Source organism: Vanellus vanellus (assembly GCF_965231255.1).
Source record: "Vanellus vanellus genome assembly, chromosome: 7".
Classification (NCBI taxonomy): Eukaryota; Metazoa; Chordata; class Aves; order Charadriiformes; family Charadriidae; genus Vanellus; species Vanellus vanellus.
In genome coordinates, this window is record NC_138912.1 from 41,495,446 (window position 1) to 41,514,755 (window position 19,310).

Genomic DNA, 19,310 nt, shown 5'->3' on the forward strand with positions numbered 1-19,310 from the left:
GACGCCCGCTGAGGGGAGCGCCCCGCCCACTCGGCAGCGCCCCGCCCACTCGGCGTCGCCCCGCCCCCCCGACGTCGCCCCGCCCACCGTCCCGCGTCTCTCGCTGGAGCGCGTCTCGCCGGATGTGACGCGCATAACGGGGCGCCGCCGCCATGAGAGGGTGGGCGGGAGCGCTGCGGGCGGCGCTGACAGTGACCGGGCCCGGGGGCTTCCGGGAGCGTTTCGATTTCTGCGGCCGCGATGTGGCCTCCTGGTTCCCGGGGCACATGGCGAAAGGTGAGGGGTGGGAGCGGGGCGGGCTGACCACCCCACCGCCCCGCCGCTGCTCACCCAGCGCTGTGTTGCAGGCCTGCGGCAGATGCGGGCCTCCCTGCAGCGCGCCGACTGTCTCATCGAGGTGCACGACGCTCGCATATCCTCCGGCATGGCTCTTCATCCCCATCCCTCCCCGCCGAGGGTGTGTCCCGGGGGCAGCAGGAGCCGGGCCCCCCCCCCCCACCCCCCGTCTCCCTCCCGGCCGCCCATCATTCTCCCGGTCCCGTACCCCGCTCCAGCTCTGCACCAGCCCCATAAGCTTCAACCCCCACCCCACCTTGGTACTTGCTCCCGTGCCAGCACACAATCGTTCTCCTTAGCGGCATTCACATCCCGCTGTCGGGCCGTAACCCAATGCTGCAAGAGGTACTAGGCATCCGCCCACATGTGCTGGTGCTGAACAAGATGGACCTGGCTGATCCTCGCCAGCAGCCGGTGAGCACCAGGGCAGGGCAGGCTGGCTGGGGCCCCGTGGGTCACCGGTGCCAGCAATGCCTCTGCCTGTCCCCTTCAGACAATCTTGGAGCACCTGAAGCAGCAGGGATGCTCGCACGTTGTCTTCACTGACTGCCAGCGTGATGGCAACGTTAAGAAGGTAATGGGCCAGTAGCCCCATGCCCAGCGCTGTTCCTTGCTGCTGGCAGCTGAGGGCCATGCGCCAATCTCCTAGCCCCGTGGAGAGGCCTCAGTGCCCCACTGTGGGTAGGTGATGCTGGCTGGTCGAAAGTGACCTTCATTTCCAGCTTGCCCAAGGCGCCCCATCCTCTGCTTGGTCCCCGTTTTGCGCATCCTCTTGGCACAGCATCCTCCAAGTGAGTGGCTGCCGCCAGCCTGGGCACAGAGCCACCATGACAGCCCTTCTCTGTCTTGCAGATCGTTCCTCTGGTTGCCAAGCTGGTGGGTAACAGCCCGCGGTACCACAGGGCTGAGGTGAGATGTGGTAGTGCAGCTGCCAGTGCGTGAGCGGGGAATCAGGGTGGGCATCTGCAGGTCACCTTTCCCTCCAGCTGGAGGGATGAGGCTGCTCGCACATGTGCCAGAAAAAACAGTAACAGCCAGGCTGTTTTGCTCTTGCGACTGCTGGTTGCTCCTGGAGTGGGTAACCGATAACCATCTGCTCCCTGTCCATGTCCCCCTCGCTTCCAGAGCACCGAGTACAGCATCCTGGTGATCGGCGTGCCCAACGTGGGCAAGTCTTCCCTCATCAACTCTCTGCGGAGGCTGCACCTCAAAAAGGGTATTTCTCCGCGGCACCTGAGCTCGGGGAGGAGCCGCCGGCACAGCCATGGAGCGGGTGGCAGGGCAGAGAATCATTTGCTTCTCTGACTGTGTCTCTCCATTCCCTGAAGGCAAAGCCACTGCTGTCGGTGGCGAGCCGGGCATCACCAAGGCAGTGCTGACCAGAATCCAGGTAACATCCCCTGCGGTGCAGCCAGCTGGCTGGGTGCCAGCCTCTGCCTCCCTGCATCCTCTCGCGGGAGCTCTGGAAAACCTTGAGGCATGAGGAGCTCATCTCAAAAGGGTTGCTCAGGTCCCCTTTCTAGCAAGGCCCTAATGAAAGAGCTCAACGCCATGCTGGGGTCCGCTGTGCTAATTACCAAGCTGCATGTCCTAACATTACTGCCTCCCCCTGCTCTTCCCTATCCCAGGTCTGCGAGAAGCCCCTCATGTACCTGGTGGACACACCTGGCGTGCTGCCCCCAAAGCTGGGGGATGTGGAGACAGGCATGAAGCTGGCGCTGTGTGGTGAGGTGGAGGCTTTGGCTTGGGGGGGATTCCCCAAACGTGGCTTCCAGCCCTGGCTGGGTCTACTACCTGAGGCTGGGATGGGAGTCTGCTGCTTACAGCACCCCCACCCCGGCTTGTGTGTGCTGCCTGGGTGCCCACAGGTGGCACGTGGACAGCAGGTGGGGTGGCCAGGGCTTGACCGTCTTTTCCAGGAGCCATCCGTGACCACCTGGTGGGGGAGGACATCATGGCCGACTACCTCCTGTACGTCCTGAACAAGCGACAGCAGTTTGGGTGAGCCGGCAGGGGAACCAGAGAGGACCCTGGGCTGTGTCCATGGCCTGTGGTCCCAAGTGGGTGGTGGAGAGACCATCCCTGGGGAATTTTGGGGGGCGAGGGGTGGACAGAAGTGATGCCAGCAGGGTGTAAGCCACCACCTTCGGCAGGTACGTGCAGCGCTACGGGCTGGCCGAGGCCTGCGATGACATCGAGCCCGTGCTGAGGCACGTGGCCCTTGCCCAGGGCAGGACGCAGAAGGTGAAGGTGCTGACGGGCACAGGTGAGTACTTGGAGGGGGGAGGTGGATCTCTGCCGCCCGGGGTGCAGGGGCCAGGCTTTTGGGGACCTGGCTCTGCTGACACCTCCTTCCGCACCCACTGCCTCCATCGCCAGGGAACGTCAACGTGACAATGCTCAACTACCCAGCCGCCGCCTATGAGTTCCTGCGGGATTTCCGGGCAGGTCGCCTGGGCAGGGTGACACTGGACTGAGACCTGTCCCGTGGGGGACAGGCACTGCGCTCTGGTGTGTGATTAAAGTGTCTCTGCTGGGATAGCCCCCAATTTTGGATGCTGAGGCTGCTGCAGTGGGTCAGGGAGGGTGGGGGCTGTGCTGTGGTGTCACCGTGCAGGACAATGCTTGCTGGGACCCGCTGTGGACAGGGTGCTGGAGTGGTGGCTGTCCCAGCGTCCCCATCCCGAGCCCCGCATCCAGCCACACCTGCTTTCTGTCCAGCTTTATTGCCACCTCCTCGTCCTCCAAACACTGTGAGACACCTCCCATGGTACAGAGGAGCGGCCAAGCAGGGTGCCTGAGCCGGCGGGGTTTGGCATGGGGTGGGTGAGGTGGTGGAGGGGCTTCCCGTGGGGTCCTGCCCCAGTGACAGCGGGTAACTGGGTGAGCCGGACACGGGTTGGGGGGGCTCAGCCCCAGGGTGGTGGTGGCTGGTGGGTCTATCGGTAGGCGTGCCGGGCACAGTTGGGTTCCCCCATCAGCGGTGCAGGATGGCGACCAGGGGACACAGCCAGGGCACAGCCCAGCCCAGCGGGGCCTGGGGTGCCGTGGCGGAGGTCCAGGCGCTGGCGGCCACCGTCCCGTTGCCGTCTCGGTACTCGATGCCTTCACCGGCTTCCAGCTCGCTGGCCAACCGGGCCCGCCGCAGGGCCGCTCCTGCCGCCACGCCAGCCGCTGCTCCCGCTGCTGCCGCCCCTGCCACCCTTAGGGCTGCCCCGGCCGAGCCGTAACGGGGCACCGCCGCCTTCACCCGGCCGCGGGCGGTCCCCCGGGCCCCGCCACGGGCGGCCCCGCGGGCGCCCCCGCGCCCGCCTTTACCGGCCACGGTGTCGCAGAAGGCGGCGGCCAGCAGCATCAGCGCCCAGCACGCCGCCGCGCTCCGCCGCATCCCACCGCTCGCCCGCACCTGCGGCGGGAGGAGATCCCCGGCGCTCAGCCGCGGAGACGGTACACGCGTGGGCGCGGCGCGGCCCCGCACATCCGCGGGTAGAGGGGTCTGCACCTACGCGTGAGCCCCGGCTCCGCGGCTTTCCTCCCCCTACGCCCCCTCCCCGCGTAGATGCTCTTGCACACGCTTCCACGCACGCACGCACCCACCCGCGGCACCATACGGGGCTCACCGGGCCCGGGGGCTGCCGCCGGCTCGCTGTACTACCGCTCCTCCCCGGCCGCGCTCCAGCCGCCGCCGGCGTCGCGTTCCCCCACCCCGGCAACCCCCACGCGGGGCGGGGCACGGCGCCCACGCAGGGCTGCCCGTGATGGCGGGGGAAGCACACACACCCCCCGCCGTCCCGCCCCGCCGCGCCGCGCCGCGCCTCTATAAGCTCCTCCCCCAATTCCGTCCCCGCGGGCACCCACGCGTGTCCGCCCACGGGACTGAGGGGGGGGGTCCCCCACGAGAGCCGACCGGCCCCGCCCCTCCCCGCCTGGGCCAATGGGGACGGCGGGTTGTGGGGTGGGGCCGCCTGGGCCAATGGGCGCGGGGCGGGGGCGGGGCCGTTCTGCCGCCGCGCCGCCGCCATGGCTGCCTCGCTGCGCGCGCTCCTCCGCCCCGCTGCCACTGCCGCCGCCGCCGCCGCGCGCCGCCGCGCGCTCCTCCCGCCGCCGCCGCCCCGTCCCCTCCCGGGCACGCGGGCGTGCAGCGCCGGTGAGCGGGGACACCGGGGGGAGGGGGCGGGACACCGGGGTCCCAGCACCGCGCACCGGCAACAGGGTGGCGGTCACCGGGCTGCACACACAGACACACACGCACACAGCGGGGTCGGGGTGGCACCGGCAATTCCCCCGGTCCCGACACTCCCCCCCCCCCCCACCCCGGGGGTGACGTGCTGCCGGTGACCGCTGGCGCGCACCCGCCGCCGTGAAGGTCGCCTTAAAATAGCGCGGCGGCACAGACCGGGGGTGGTGGGTTGGCGGGGGAGCTGGGGGAGCGTCTCACCCGGCTGCCCTAACGGTGGCGGCGGGCAGGGTCGCCGTTCCAGTACCTGGCGGTGCAGAAGACGGGGGAGCGGCAGAGCGTGGGGCTGATCCAGCTGAACCGGCCGCAGGCCCTCAACGCCCTCTGCGAGGGGCTGATGGCCGAGCTGGGGCGGGCGCTGGAGGCCCTGGAGAGCGACCCGCAGGTGGGGGCCATCGTCATCACCGGCAGCCAAAAAGCCTTCGCAGGTAGGGCAGGGCGCCCTGTCCAGTCCTCCCCCCCTCCCCTCCCCCCCCCCAATATTTTAATTTCGGGGGGAGGGTGTCAGTTTCCCACCCGGTTTTGCCTTTGCAGCCGGCGCCGACATCAAGGAGATGCAGAATAAAACCTTCCAGGAGTGCTACAGCGGCGGCTTCCTCACCGGGTGGGACAAGGTCTCCACTGTCCGCAAACCCATCATCGCCGCCGTCAACGGCTTCGCCGTGAGTGTCATTGTCCCCCATCCCGTCATCCCCACCTCTCCCCACCCCCACCCCACCACCCCCTGACCCCTTCCCCCTCCTCTTCCTCCCCTGTCCCAGCTGGGCGGCGGGTGTGAGCTGGCCATGATGTGCGACATCATCTATGCCGGGGAGAAGGCACAGTTTGGACAACCTGAAATCCTGCTGGGGACCATCCCGGGTGAGTTGGGGGCTGGGGGGGAGCCACCCACCCCCAGCTGGGGTGGGGGACAGTGGAGGGGACACCCAAAGCGTCCCTCTTGGGACCTTTCCCTTCCCCAAACACCTCCAGGTGCTGGAGGGACACAGAGGTTGACCAGAGCGGTGGGGAAGTCGCTGGCGATGGAGATGGTCCTCACTGGGGACCGGATTTCGGCAGCAGAGGCAAAGGAGGCAGGTAGGGGCACACGGCCAGCGTGGCAGGTGTCCAGTGGGGAGCCGTCCCACCCCACCCCACCACCTCCCACCGTCCATCCTAGGGCTGGTCAGCAAGGTCTTCCCCGTGGAGAAGCTGCTGGATGCGGCCATCACCTGCGCTGAGAAGATCGCCAGAAACTCCAAGTTGGTGGCCGCCATGGCGAAGGAGTCTGTCAATGCTGGTAGGGGCTGGGGGCTAACCGGGACCACAACCCCCCATGGGGGCTGGTGGGGCCAGGCAGCAGGGTCTCCCCAACTTCTCCTTTGCTCTCAGCCTTCGAGACGACGCTGGCGGAGGGGACCAGGACGGAGAAGCGGCTTTTTTACGCCACCTTTGCCACCGTGAGTAAGGGGGTGAGGGGTTGGCCCCATTGTGGGAGGGGAATAGCGGGGCTGCTGCAGCCCCTCCTTTCCCCCAACCTCACCTCTCCGCTCCTCGCAGGATGACCGCAAGGAGGGGATGACGGCATTCGTGGAGAAGCGCAAGGCAAACTTCACCGACAGCTAAACCCAGGGTGGCACAGGTCCTCCGTGGCCACCTGCTGCCCGTCGCTCCCCCACCTCACCCCACGGAGGGGTCCGGGACCCGGCGGCGACCGATACTTGCTTGGGGTGAGATGACCGGCAGCAGGGACCATGTTTGCCATTGCTATTAAAAATTTTTCCTGGCACTGCCAGGAGATGGGGCGTCCTTGCTGTGGGATGTCCCACTGCCGCGCTGGGAAATGTTGGTGGGGTTCACTGAGACTACCCCCACCACCCCACCAGTGCTCAGCTGGGCAAGAGCAGCCTCATGGAGCCATAGCTACGTGTGTCCCCCCTGGGAGGGGGACAGCACCTTCTTGAGCACAACACCCGTGCTGAGTTTCCCCAGCCTCAGCCCCACTTGGGGTGATGGGCTGACACCCCTCCAACCCACCCCAAGGCATCATCCTCACCCTGCTCATTGTCTTGGGGTGAACCTGAGGGGAATCCCCCAGATCTGGGGGGCCCTACACTTTGTGACACGTTTCTGGCAGCAATGAGGAGCCCACCAGGACACGGAGGGGAAAATGTGTTTATTGGGGGGTGGGGAGGGGGTTCAGGGGTGGGTAGGGAGGCACGATTTCCTTCAGGAAGTCCCAGGGGTGGCTCCCATCCCTCATTTCACAGCCCGGGCACATCTCCACTCAGCCGTGGTGGAGATGGTCGTGGTCCTCCTCCGGGCCACTCTGCACCTCCAGGGACAGCATCCAGGGTGGCCTGCGGACATCAGCCTCCCTGGCATTGTCCTGGGGGTGGTGGAGGTGTTCGTGGTCCTCCTCCGGTCCTGCCTGGACTTTGAGGGGGCCCTGTGAAGCCCAGGCGCTGCTGGAGAAGACCTCTATACCTGGTTCCACCTCTTCAGTGATCTTGCCCTCCTCCGGCGGCTCCACAGCTCGTATGCCCAGGATGCTGGAAGTGGGGAGCAAAAATCTCAGGGTTGCTCCATATCCTCCTGCCCCAGGGAGGAATACCCATCAGGGTGCAGGAACACCGGTGCCACCCACACACACCCCCACACACCCCCACCAACACACACAACCATCCCCGGAGGTTGCAATTAGCATCTTGGGGAGCAAAAAGGCTAATTTAGCCACTTACCCCGCCAGCGGGCTGGATGGATCTGGGACATGGGTGCCGCAGCTCCCCACTACCACCAGCACAGGGAAACCATCCAGAGCCCAATGCTTGGAGAGTTTGAGTGATTTTGGGGGGAAGATGGAGCTGGGAGCCCCTTAATTTCTTATTTTTTTGGAGGGGGGTGGGTTACAAAGCAACGAGGGAAACTCACTCCCCTCTGAAATGCCTTTTTTTTTGGGGGGGTGTTGCTCTGTTGTTTTTTACGTGCCAGGTGGGGGGGAGCGCAGCCACGTCTTACATTTCCTTGGCCAAATCCTGCTTCGCCTCCAGGTCCTTCTGGCTGGTGTCGCTCAGAGCCTGCGGGGAGAGAGTGGGGTGCTGGGAGGGGTGGCAGAGATCATGCGTGGGTCTCCCTGTGTCCACTCGTCACGCCGGGGCAGCGGGAAGGTGAGGTGGAGGGCTGGGGGAGGTGGGGAGGGGGATGTCCTCACCTGGGTGCCCCCGGATGCAGGCAGGAGGAGGAAGGCAGCGCCCAGCAGGAGGGTGACGCTGCGGAGCCACACGGCCATTGGGCTGGCGGAGAGATGGCAGAGGGAGCCACGTTGGCAGTAGCAGCGTTGGGTTGTCCCTGCCTGAACCCACAGCCCCTTGTGCCCACCCCTGCCCCCCCCTGCCCGCCATCCCCACAGGGGACATACCGCTCCGTGGATGCCATCCCTGGGATTGCCCGGCCTTTGCCTCGTACTTTGCCCCAGTACCGGTGGGTGCGGCTGCTCCCGGAGTGTCCTGTGGGGCGCTGGGTGGTGCCAGGTTGTGCTGCTGAGAAAAACGGGGCACAGGACTAATTACACCCCCCCTGCACACCACATGTGCTGGGGACACCCATGACATCCCCCTGTGTCTGCCCCATCCCTGGAGGTGTTCAAGGCCAGGTTGGACGGGGCTTGGAGCAACCTGGGCTGGTGGGAGGTGTCCCTGCTGAGGGCAGGGGGTTACTACGCAAGTCTATTAACTTTGTTAATATATATAAATTCACATTATACACCGTAATAACATGATGAAGGAGTGGAGTTTTACTGGAGATTTTGGTATTATTGTTCATTTACACGTTTGTTGGGGGCATATGGCACTTTTTTATACATTTGCTGCACCTCATGTTTGGACACATCTGCAGACCTGGAGTCTGGGAAAGATGACGGAAGGAATGTCCAGGTGGAATCATAGAATGGTTTGGGTTGGAAGGGACCTTAAAGACCACCCAGTTCCAACCCCCCTGCCCTGGGCAGGGACGCCTCCCACCAGCCCAGGTTGCTCCAAGCCCCGTCCAACCTGGCCTCCAACACCTTCAGGGATGGGGCAGCCACAGCTTCTCTGGGCAACCTGGGCCAGGGGCTCACCACCCTCAGAGGGAAACATTTCTTCCTAATATCTAATCTAGCAAACTTAGAAGCTTGACATGCAAGGGAGAGATCAGAGTGCTTTGGCCTGATTTTTGTCCCATCACATGCCAAAGCCTGCAGGCTTCTCCGGTGACGCGGTGCCTGCTTCAAATTTCCTTCCATCCTTCCACCCATCCCTCCCTCCTCCTGCCCCTCCAGCCTGGCAGCATCCAGCTGGCCTCTCCCGGGGCTGCCTCTTCTTCTCTGGCAGCAATCACGGCTGGAGGGTTTGCCTGCTGGAGACAGTTCGCTCTGGAGGCCAAGGAGCAAGGATTAAGGCCAGAAAAGCGGGCTGAGTTTTAAAAAGAGCAAAGTACTTTAAAACTCACAGGGAAATCTCCTACATCTCTGTAAACATCATTCCCTGCTCCTATTTGCAAGGATTTTTCAAAGCCCTTTTTATCCTTTGTTACTTCCGGAGAGGGGGGAAAGGGGGGGGGGGGGGAAGCAATTATAGATTTATAGATCCTAAGCTTCTTGGATAAATGTCATTCCAGCAACCTCTTTTTTTTTTTTTCCCCTTTATGGACAATTTTCTAAGCGTCACAGTTCAAGACCAGGACCCCAAGACCAGGCAGCAGCACACTGAGCCTGGCTGCATTTCCAATCAATCTTTTCTCCCGGCAGGATGAGTTCAAAAAGGAAGGAAAAGACAAGAGGAAAAATAACTTCCATCTTAATTTTGGGGGTATTTGGAGCAAAGGAAGGTTCCTTCTTCACATCTGACTCTGCCTGGGTTTCAAACCAGCATTGAAATTCTCTACGGAGCAATTTTGTAAAAAGTTCCTTTTATTTATTCACCTCGTTGGAAGTCACTTTATTTTAACTCCCCATGGAAATGAGCTGCTTTTCCTGGCCCGGGCAAACCTTTCAGATGGGTTTCAGAGCAAGCACCAGGGAGCGGAGCAGACTTCAGCGAGATGGAGAAGGTCAGAATTAAGGACCTACTTTTTTTTTTTTTTCTGTTTTTTTTCTTTTTGCCAGCAGTTCCAGCTTCTGTCCAGTCAGCAGATTTTGTCTTGGTATTTCTTGAATTTGTTTTTTCCACCCTGCAAAAGGCAAAAAATAAAAGAAAACCCGATCCTGCGTAGTCTCAGCTCCAGCAGCTGATGTCTTCTCACCTCCACGTCGCAGTGCTCCGCTCGCAGCCTGAGACTCTTTCTGCCAACAACTGAGGGCGAGTTCAATCCGCCCCGCCTCTGTGCGCTGTCCTCCCTGGGAGCTTTTAAAAACACTGTGAGAAAATGAAAAAGTTAGATGAAAAGAATCAAATTAATTGTTGCAAGCTACCACCACTCTTTCTCTGGATTTTATTTTGATTCTCCAGCTGCGGAGGCTGGGGTGGGGGGATGCAGGGCTTCCCACAGGAAGAGGGAACACATTTTGCTCGGTGTTATCCCTGCTACACCTTTGGCAGCTATTCCTTGCCAGTTTTTCCCAAAGCCTGCGGGATCCCCCCAGCCACCTGGAGTTTCCAAACAGCATTTGCCATTCGCAAAGCTGCCACCATCAATCTAGAGCGCCACTGCTGCCCAGAGCGGTCCAGCAGAGCGGTCCAGGCACTGAGGAGACAACAAACACTCACAGCACAGAAGCAGAGGAATATATTCATAGTTTGATTTCAGAGGGGATGAGAAAAGAGACTGTCGTGTCTCAGGAAGGATAGATGTAAGCATGGGTCGGCTGTGAATTGCTGCCAAAGGGAGGTGGTACAGAGACACAAAGCACGTCCCGAGGCATCCATGTATCCCCAAACTGCTGCCACGCAATCCCCATTTTCCCTCTTCTGCCTTCCCCGTACGGAGTATGACACATGCACGCAACAGCAAATATCCCTGCTCGGCCACGGTGCCATCGCTAACGTTTGCGGGCAGCAGTGGCCAGCGCCCTTCTCACCTGGCACAAATCTGGTGCACTGACCTTCAGACTTTCTTCCTCGGTCCTTTAAATCCTCGGGTGGCACCTTGTCCAAAGCAAATTGTGGACGGGATCCTGGAAGGGGAGAAGACACACTTTCACACACACTAACACCCCATCTCACACAGGATCACTGGGATGTTTTACGCCTTGCGTAGCATTTTAAGCTCCCAGAGTGGGAATAGCAAAGTATCGGAGGAGCAGGACATCTAAATTAGCAAAGCATAATTAAAAAAACCAAACAGGTCTGCCTTCCTGTTTATTCTACACATTTCTTTTACATTCCAGAGGCCTCGTTTTACAGACGTGGAGCGAAATACTGATGCCAGTGAAAGCAAGAGGGAGCTGAGGACAGCAGCAGGTTTTCCAGCGCAGTCACAGTCTCATTGTTCTGCTTCCAGACTACCAGCGCGTCACAGATGTGAGAAACGCAAAACATGAGAATGCCTTTGCTAACTGGAATAGCTCAGGAAAAAAAAACATACTCTGAGAGACGATTAAAATGATGAAAAAAATGATGCCCATCCAGGTGCTGGGAAGAGGGTAGTGACTTTTTGATGGCTACCTTGTATCTCGTACAGGTTTTACAGCACACGATGAGGCGGGATTTCAAAAGTCAAGCCAGCATTAGGCAATTGCTACAACTTTTTGTAAAAAATTTATGTTAAAAAAAACCCAAACCAACCCAAAACCAGAAAAAAACAGCAACGCTGCTCTGGCCTAATCTGCAAAACCTACGATTCAGAGTAGCTTTATTTGTGCCTTGTCCTGCGACAGCACGGGAGCACAGACAGCTATTGTGAAATACACACTGCAGCCCCGAGTCCACTCGGATGGGAAAGTGTTACAAAGCAGGAATGAAACTCGTTTGAGTATTTTAGGACAGAATTCTTACTTTCAGACCCACGCCAGGGAAGAGATTGTGAGTGGGCAGACTAACAGCAACTTATTGACACAGCCTTCACAGCGTATGCACACCCTGTCCTTCCTTACGCTTTCCTCTTTCAAAAAATGGCTTTTAAAACATATATGGAAATCCTATCTCCTTTATCTTCAACACAGAAACACCCCAAGCTGTGCTGCACTAGGTACTGCAAAACACAATTAAGATGATATGGTCCCAGCCCCAGAAACTTTTGCCTGTGGAGGCCAACAGTACAGACCTAGATTTATAGAGTCGTTTCTCTGGCGCCAGGGGGCCGGGGCGGGCTGCAGGCTGAGGGATCTCCATGTTCTCACTGGGCCCTATTTCCATGGGGTCCACTTGGAATGGCTCTGATGTCTCCACACTCACATCCATCGGCACGCTGGCACGCTGCTTCGTGGGAGAGCTCACATGCTTGGGGCCACTGCAGAGAGAAAATTTGACATCCTTTCTCAGCAGCGGCCACATAAGCCCAGAGCAAAGGAAATGAAAAGGTATTTCATGATGAAAAAGGTCAAGTCCAACTTGGGTGAGTTACTGCATGGAGACCTTTGGCTGCGCAAACCACCAGGAGCGGTGGAAAGGCTGCCTGAGAGTTACATGATAGGCTTGTATGAGTTTCTACTTAAGAATTCAGGGTTGCTGCATTATAGCGCAAAGCTTTGTCCCCAGGTTCTTTTCTTCAGGCCATAATTCTTCATTCACCCTACCCAAGCAAGCTTTGAAAGACTCCACAGACCCAGTCCCCTGGCCCTTTGGGCACCCATCCCAGGGCGACACCACTCTGCCAGGCAAGAAATTTTCTCTCCATCCCATCACCTGGGTCCCTGTGAAACAACATCAGCCCTTCTATGAATCCCTGTGGTGAAAGCACAGCGGTGCTTCAAATGAGCAGCCAGCTGAGAAAGCCATTCGCTGAACTTACAGAGCCTCCCTCTGCTCTACTTATGCTTTTGGGGAACGGGAATATTGCAAAGGGTCAGAAAGCAAAGCAGGAAACGTGCACAAAGCGACGCAGAGAGGTGCTGAGCTTTGTGTTTATGCTTGAGATGGCATGAAGGGAGCGGAGCCTGGAGCCACAGGGGGAGAGAAATATAATGCGTTTCAACATTAAGATAAAGTAAAACAATGCCACAGAAAGACTTGCAAGTTTACCTGCTCTTACGAGCAGTAGAAAACATAATTTCTGAGCCTCTTAGAATATAAACTTGCTTACTCTGGAAAGGGAGTGTGACAGCAGAAGCACACCACCACCTCTACAAGGCAAAAGCAGTTGCACTGTTGCGGTTCCGCAGTTACCTTTGCACTTTCTTCGGTCTATCAAACCGAAAGTCAGTGGGATAAAGGTGAATGGTGACCAAGTGATCCTTTCTGTCCTTGCTGCTCTTGAACTTCTCCGCACAGCCTTCTACCAAACACTTGTACTGAAAGGCAGGGGAGGGAAAGAAAACAGCCAGTCTCTAAGGGTGCCAGCCCACACCGTGCACACCAACCATCAGCAAAGGGCTGGGCAAGGGCAACTCACCATGTTTTGCTTCTCGGCCATTATCTGGAAGAGCGAGTCGTGCCACTCCAAGATGTGAATATCCAAGAGATGCCCCGACGGAAAGGAACGCTTGCAGAAGGAGCAGACATTCCTGTGCAGCGCGTTGTAGTGGTGCTCGTAGCCCTCCAGCGTATCAAAGACCTGGCAGCACCCAGAGATGTGGCAACTGAATTCAGACACCCTGTGGGGAAATTAGGACATCCGTGACCGAAATTAAATTAGAGCCTTAATTAAAGCTGCATATATCCCTCTAGATGACTTTATTTACTTGTGGCATTTTTTGTGAATAATACTTAAATGAAATGGAAGGTGCAATGGAATGAAGGTTATGATGGTACTGGCAGTTGGAAACTCTTATTTGCCCTTACAGCTTGAGCATCACATATATTATCATCCTTTGAAGTGGTGTTTCTATTGAGAATAAACACCAAGCAGCAATGTGAGAAATAAGCTGACCTTAAATTTAAAGCTGCAGCTTAAAACTTTGTGCCAATGCCATTTAACAGCATCTGTAGAATAACTTCACGCAATCCTTGAAGTAATTCCTCAATTTTATATGAGAGCGTGTTTTAAAGCAAGATGAAGACTCTCCCCTCCCGCAGGCTTAGCATTCCTAATTGGGGCTGTCCGTACCACACTATTCTCCCACTGTTTTGACTGGTTAAATAATAACCTGCCACTTAAATCCTCTGGTTTAGCTACAGTCCCAATTTTCAGACATATTACAGATGCCTTACATGCTTCTGGGGAACTCTCTGCGAAACAATGCCACATCCAGCAAGCACAAGGAAGTCGGTATTTGGATAGACAGCCGACTGCAGCACAAAACACCAATTTTTGACCCTTTAAGCAGGACATTGAGGTGTGCAAACAGTATCACCTCATTTTCCTTTCCAAAATGCTTTGCAATGCACCCGTGTCTTCTCCTTTTTAACTTATTTCTCCTCCTTGGCCTCTGAAGTCCCCGGACAAGAGGCACGGCACCCATCCCGGCCTCGTGCCCACACAACACAAGCGAGTGCAGTTCGTACCAACGGTGCTGCACGCTGGCGTGACACAGAGTGGGATATAAGAACTAAGAGGCACACCTGCAGCCATCGCCACGTCGGGGCAGCGTGCGGGCCCTGCCTCACTTACTTGGGTCTCTCCGCCACCTCGGCGAGGCTGGTGAGGACACCCTGGAGGTAGAGGTGCCTGTGAACGTCCCCATCCTAGGAGAGGAGGAGAGAGAGGCGGTGGGCTTCCAGGCCTGCCTCCACAGAACAAACCTTTCCTCTCCACGGAGACAGGCCGCGGCGGGGAGAGGCCCGGGGCGGGTTCGGAGGCAGCACAGCCCTTGCTTTCCACACAGACCAGGCCCAAGGGGGCTGGCCCGGCGCGGGGAGGCTGCCCCTCACCTCCAGCAGCGGGTGGTGGGGGCCGAGGCGGAGACGGCGGGGGGCGAAGGTGAAGGGCGGCGACGGAGGCGGCGGGACGGGGACCGGGACCGGCGGGGCGGGCGGCGGTGGATGCCATTCCCGCAGGCGGCGGCGCAGCCCGGGCGGCAGCATGAGGCGGCAGCGCGCATGCGCGAGCGGCGGAGGCGCTGCGGGAGGAGTGCGCATGCGCGGGAAGCCGCGGCGCGCGCGAAAGGGGTCTGCGTGAGGGGGAGTGCACATGCGCGGAGAGCCGCGGTGCGTAGGGACCGGTCTGCGTAGAGGGAGTGCGCGTGCGCGGGGAGGTGCGGGAAGCCGGGGAGCGGGTTGCACGGAGGCAGTGCGCATGCGCGAGGCGCTCTTCCGGTCGTCGTCGGCGGGCACTTCCGGGCGGGCAGGTAGGCAGATGTAAGGTCCCCTGGCGAACCGGGGCGATAAGCGGGCGGGAAGCAGAGGGGTCCGTCTCAGCGCCTGGGTGGGGGTTCTCTCGCCGCAGCTGCTCACTGGGGGCCTTGTCCGGGCGAGTCGGGGCATCTCCGGGGATGGGCATCCCCCACCGCTCGGGCCCCCGTCCCAGAGACGCCCCGCTCGCACGGGGCCGAGCTGTTTCCTTGGGGCCGAGCTGTTTCCTTGGGGCCTCTGGGGCTCTCGCTGTGCCCCTCCGAGCAGAGTCCGGCCCCGGCGCCTTCAGGACCCCTTTGGGCAGGGGGAGATGCAGCTGGGTCTGGCTGAGCAAGCCCAGCTCCCCCAGCCTCTCCTCATTCCTTGCGCTCTTGACCCCCAATCGCTTCAGCAATCCAAGGGAGAACTGGAGGTTGTTACTGGTGCCCATCCTCGTTGCTGGGGCTGGTGGCATTTGATGTGTTCTTTGACAGCTGGGGTGACAGGAGGGATGGCTTTTGGCGAGTGCATGCATTCCACAATAGGACTGAGGGGTTTGTGGGCTGCAGGTTGTGGTGACCGCTCATAGGTAACTTGATAGGCTGGACAGGTGTGCTCACAGAGACCTTAAGGAATCAGGGGGGAAAAAAGCAAATGCTGAATCCTTGGGGACAGAGCAGCCCAAATGACAGCAGATGCTGTGTGACAGCTGGCTGGAGCACAGCTGTATAAAAAGGGATCTAGAGGTCCAGGGCAGCAGGGTGGATGTGACCAGCGCTGTGCCCTTGTGCCAGCAAAGGCTGATTCTCACCCTTGTTAGAGAACACAGCCAGCAGGTAAAGGAAAGGGAGCGCCTCGTTCGTGACACCACATCCATAAGACTCTTGCCAGTCTGGGAGCTCCCTTATGAGAGAATTATGAACAAACTGGAGCAAGCTTGGGGAGGCTCTGGTGATAGTGGTTGGAGGCCAGGATGTGCAAGGAGAGGCTAGGGGAGCTGGGCTTGCTCAGCTGGAGATGAGGAGGTGAAGGGGGATCCAAAAGCATCTCTCCCTCCCCAGAGGGGTCCTGGAGGCGCTGGGGCTGGACTCTGCTCAAAGGGGCACAGCAAGAGCCCCACAGGCACTGGCACAAGCTGCAGCACAGGAAATCCCAGTTGGACATTTGGAAGATGTGTTTCCGCATGAGGATCAGGGCCCTGAATGGCGGGGGAATATGGATCTTTAGAGATATTTAAGCTTAGACTGGGTAAAGCACTGCACAGCCTGCTCTAATTTGACTCAGTTTTTGGTGGAGAGTTGGACCGAGGCTTGCAGAGATCCATTCCAGCCTAAATGATTCAATGATTTTGGCAAACCAAAAGTGTGTCCATGTGCTTGATATTCTGCATCTGTACGGGGTGTCGCATTAAACTCCGTGCTTGCACGATGCCTCAATCAGACTCTTACTTGTGTGGCCACCATTTTAGTAACTTTGCAGAATTTGGTGCTTGTCTGTTAATAAAATGGGCAGTAGAATATAAGGACCCCTAAACTTGGCAAAACTGCTTTTGAATAACTTCAGAAGCAGCAGTATGGGCAGGCTGCTGAAACCAGTGATTTCAGCTGTGTCTGCAGTCTGTCAGTACATGAACGACCACTTCTTCCTAAAGTAACTAAAAGTTACTCAGTAACTTTTCTACCACCAGTGTGATCTTTGAGGTAGATAGGAAAATCCTCTGCTGCCTCATCTATGTTTAAGATGGGGTTTGTACCAGTATAGTTAAATCAGGCACAATAACGAGTATCTCTGTTTTGCTTGCTTCCTCCTCTTATATGTATTTCTTTATTCCAGTCAAATATTTTATCGTACCCTGCAGGCTTATAATGTAGTCGAGAAATGTTTGTGTGGGTATAGTTTCATTTTCAGCAGTAAAAGAATAACTTTACTGCGTTTGTTTCTGTGTCCCATGGAGCTTGTAGCCTCAGGTAGGAGTATGAGTGAGTTCCGCATTCACCACGATGTCAATGAGTTGCTCAGCCTGCTGCGCATTCATGGTGGGGAAGGAGCTGAAGTCTACATCGATCTTCTGCAGAAGAATCGAACGCCTTATGTTACCACGACTGTCTCTGCACACAGTGCAAAGGTAAGCATCAGCGTGCTGTCATCACAGCTGAGGTGCGTTTCAGACCTTATGGGGGGAGCGGCAGGACTCCTGAAGCAGTGTGCTTCTTTCACAGTTGTAGATAGAGGTTCTGTTGGCCCTGAAAGCACAGTCCTACCTAAGGAGATATTCAAGATAAACATTCCTCCGCGTGATTTCCCTTGGCCAGTGATGTGAACTACCTTTTCCTTACTCTGCTCTTCTGTGAGATAACTTGACTTCTGCGGGCACAGAGCTGGACATGTGTTGGGAGGGGTAATGGCTATCCCAATTTTTTCCAAGAATAACAGTGAAATCATGTTGGCATTGTTAAAAAAAGGGGGTAATCTGATCTGGAATCTCAATTTTGCTTATAAAGTAGTAAGTTTATATCAGGAAAAAGGTAAAATCCTTGTATCTTGGAGAGGTTGGTGGAAGAACGTAAGAAGGATTTTTTAGAACTGGGGTGGGGGGGAAGTTTAAAGGAGGAGCTTATTTTGTGCCTGTGAGGATTGTTTCAAGTTTTAATTAGAAGAATAAAACAAATGAAAAATGGTAGCTGTATGAAATGTGATTATATGAACAATACCTGACTTTTTTTCTGAATATCACCCAGGTATTAGGGATTAAAGCCTGACACTCTTGTGACCAGGCATACTTCTGTGGCCATGCTGCTTTTCGTTGCCATTTTTAAAAGCAAGCCACCAGTCAAGCTATAAGTGCTAGAAAATTGCTAACTCTGTCTGAAAGTTCAGGTCTTTTTAGCCTGAACGGCGTGTTTTCACTGATTCCAGTCTTATGCATCATTTACACTGACTTGTAGACTTGTAGAAAGATTTAAGTAGGAGGTGCAGCTGGAAACCTGCAGTCCAACCCCTGATTCGCAGCAGGGCCAGCTTCACAGCTACAGCAGACTGCTTAGCTGCGTTTTAAAGATCTCCAGGAGATTCCTCCGTCTTTCTGGCCATGACACAGGGTCACCTCTCTCTCCAGAAAGGACTGTTTCCCTAGGGTCAGCTGGGATTTTCTGTGTTGCAATTTGTGTCAGTGTTTGTGGTGCTTTTGCTGTGCCCCTTGGAGCAGGGTCTGTAACCCTTCTGAGCAATGGGCAGCATGCCCCACCATCTCCATGGTTCAGTCCAGTTTGCTGATGACTCTTGTGCTAGTGAGGCACCCCAAAATGGATCCAGTGTCCAGATGTGGCTTCATCAATGCCAAATCCCTTAATAAACCTGCTGATACAAAATTATATTGCTTCAGACTGAGTGTGGGCAAAGCGAGCCCTGCTACAGAACTTGTGCTTACATTCGTATTTTCTCTCCTGCAGTCCCTTCTCCATGACCTGAAGTGCTAGAACCTCCACTCTGCTCCAGCTGCCAATGCTGTAGCATTCGGTCCAAAACCCATTCCCTGAAGTACTTTGGCAGCAGCAGCAGCCTGCACCTTGTCTCCATCTTTGCACAATGCTCCTCTTTGGAATGCTGGGATAATAATGTACATTGATACTATGATTCTATGATTAAACATTTAATGTTAATGTGATGTTTTACAGGTAAAAATAGCAGAGTTTTCTCGAACTCCTGAAGATTTTTTAAAGAAGTACGATGAACTGAAGTCTAAAAATACAAGACATCTAGATTCTTTAGTTTATCTGCTATCAAAACTCACAGAAGACAAAGAGGTTTGTTTATCCTTTAGAACTGGGTGTGTTCTAAGTATTCAGCAGTAGCAACAATGCAGTGATTTTAAGTACAGCATGCTTTCTGATAACAGTGTTCAGCGAAATGCGTTGAAATCAACAGATAACCAGTTCCAGCATTTACTTAATTGTTAAAGGACTACTGAGAATTACACTCTTTGATATAAACCACTAAGACATGGGAAACTGGGACAGAAAGACGTGTGGTCTGATTCAGCACAGCCATCTTATGGTCGTGTGTTTTTTGCTTTAGTGTGTGCTGACCAGCGTTCACAAAATCTTTTCTTTTGTATATGCACAGACGCTCCAGTATTTGCAACAAAATGCTAAAGAAAGGGCAGAACTTGCGGCAAATGCAACAACCAGTGGCAGCACAAACTTTTCCATTCCCTCGTCTGCTTCCAAGATATCTCTACAGGAGCTTGAGGAGCTACGCAAGCAGCTGGGCAGTGTCACAGCCAACTCCAATGTACAGCAGGTACTGTCTCTTCCCAGGCTTTGGGCACAAAATCTTTCCCTTCTGCTCATGTGTGTAGCTGTGCTCTTAACTTTTATTGTCTAGCAGAATTATAAATGTTCCTCTCTGTGCGGATA

The 19,310-nt window shown here is 56.6% G+C and overlaps 6 protein-coding genes across 7 annotated transcripts in view; 3 read left to right on the forward strand and 3 right to left on the reverse strand.

Moving 5' to 3' along the window:
- Positions 1–118: 118 nt before the first annotated feature.
- On the forward strand, positions 119–4,930 carry MTG1 (mitochondrial ribosome associated GTPase 1). 2 transcript variants are annotated; one of them, XM_082486224.1, is made up of 12 exons: positions 119–276; positions 348–411; positions 645–750; positions 830–910; positions 1,189–1,245; positions 1,462–1,552; positions 1,665–1,726; positions 1,965–2,061; positions 2,256–2,337; positions 2,490–2,602; positions 2,716–2,847; positions 4,804–4,930. In XM_082486224.1, exons 1-11 carry the CDS (start codon positions 153–155, stop codon positions 2,811–2,813), a joined length of 975 nt encoding a protein of 324 aa, XP_082342350.1. In that variant the 5' UTR covers positions 119–152; the 3' UTR covers positions 2,814–2,847; positions 4,804–4,930. The 2 variants fall into 2 exon arrangements, with proteins under 2 accessions (XP_082342350.1, XP_082342349.1); XM_082486223.1 differs by lacking the exon at positions 4,804–4,930 and having other exon boundaries at positions 2,716–2,885.
- Positions 3,144–3,989, reverse strand: SPRN (shadow of prion protein). The gene has a single exon (XM_082486227.1). The coding sequence runs from the start codon at positions 3,722–3,724 to the stop codon at positions 3,314–3,316; it is 411 nt and encodes a 136-aa protein (XP_082342353.1). The 5' UTR covers positions 3,725–3,989; the 3' UTR covers positions 3,144–3,313.
- ECHS1 (enoyl-CoA hydratase, short chain 1) lies at positions 4,352–6,341 on the forward strand. Its single transcript, XM_082486226.1, has 8 exons — positions 4,352–4,483; positions 4,804–5,001; positions 5,108–5,235; positions 5,335–5,434; positions 5,546–5,650; positions 5,733–5,852; positions 5,945–6,012; positions 6,113–6,341. The coding sequence occupies exons 1-8, from the start codon at positions 4,357–4,359 to the stop codon at positions 6,176–6,178; spliced, it is 912 nt and encodes a 303-aa protein (XP_082342352.1). The 5' UTR covers positions 4,352–4,356; the 3' UTR covers positions 6,179–6,341.
- A 381-nt stretch (positions 6,342–6,722) lies between these two features.
- Positions 6,723–9,869, reverse strand: PRAP1 (proline rich acidic protein 1). Its single transcript, XM_082486325.1, has 6 exons — positions 9,833–9,869; positions 9,660–9,760; positions 7,971–8,091; positions 7,764–7,845; positions 7,571–7,629; positions 6,723–7,104 (listed from the first exon to the last, which is right to left on the reverse strand). The coding sequence occupies exons 3-6, from the start codon at positions 7,985–7,987 to the stop codon at positions 6,840–6,842; spliced, it is 423 nt and encodes a 140-aa protein (XP_082342451.1). The 5' UTR covers positions 7,988–8,091; positions 9,660–9,760; positions 9,833–9,869; the 3' UTR covers positions 6,723–6,839.
- On the reverse strand, positions 9,275–14,649 carry ZNF511 (zinc finger protein 511; the record flags this gene model as incomplete). Its single annotated transcript, XM_082486324.1, has 7 exons — positions 9,275–9,945; positions 10,632–10,703; positions 11,792–11,977; positions 12,853–12,977; positions 13,079–13,280; positions 14,237–14,310; positions 14,497–14,649. The coding sequence occupies 6 exons, from the start codon at positions 14,647–14,649 to the stop codon at positions 10,634–10,636; spliced, it is 810 nt and encodes a 269-aa protein (XP_082342450.1). The 3' UTR covers positions 9,275–9,945; positions 10,632–10,633.
- A 247-nt stretch (positions 14,650–14,896) lies between these two features.
- TUBGCP2 (tubulin gamma complex component 2) overlaps positions 14,897–19,310 on the forward strand; it is a 38,808-nt gene continuing 34,394 nt past the window's right edge. Inside the window, exons 1-4 of the mRNA XM_082486734.1 lie at positions 14,897–14,912; positions 16,850–17,020; positions 18,570–18,698; positions 19,018–19,194. Of these exons, the coding sequence (XP_082342860.1) occupies positions 16,871–17,020; positions 18,570–18,698; positions 19,018–19,194 (456 nt within the window). The 5' untranslated portion in view covers positions 14,897–14,912; positions 16,850–16,870. The remainder of the gene's footprint in view (positions 14,913–16,849; positions 17,021–18,569; positions 18,699–19,017; positions 19,195–19,310) is intronic.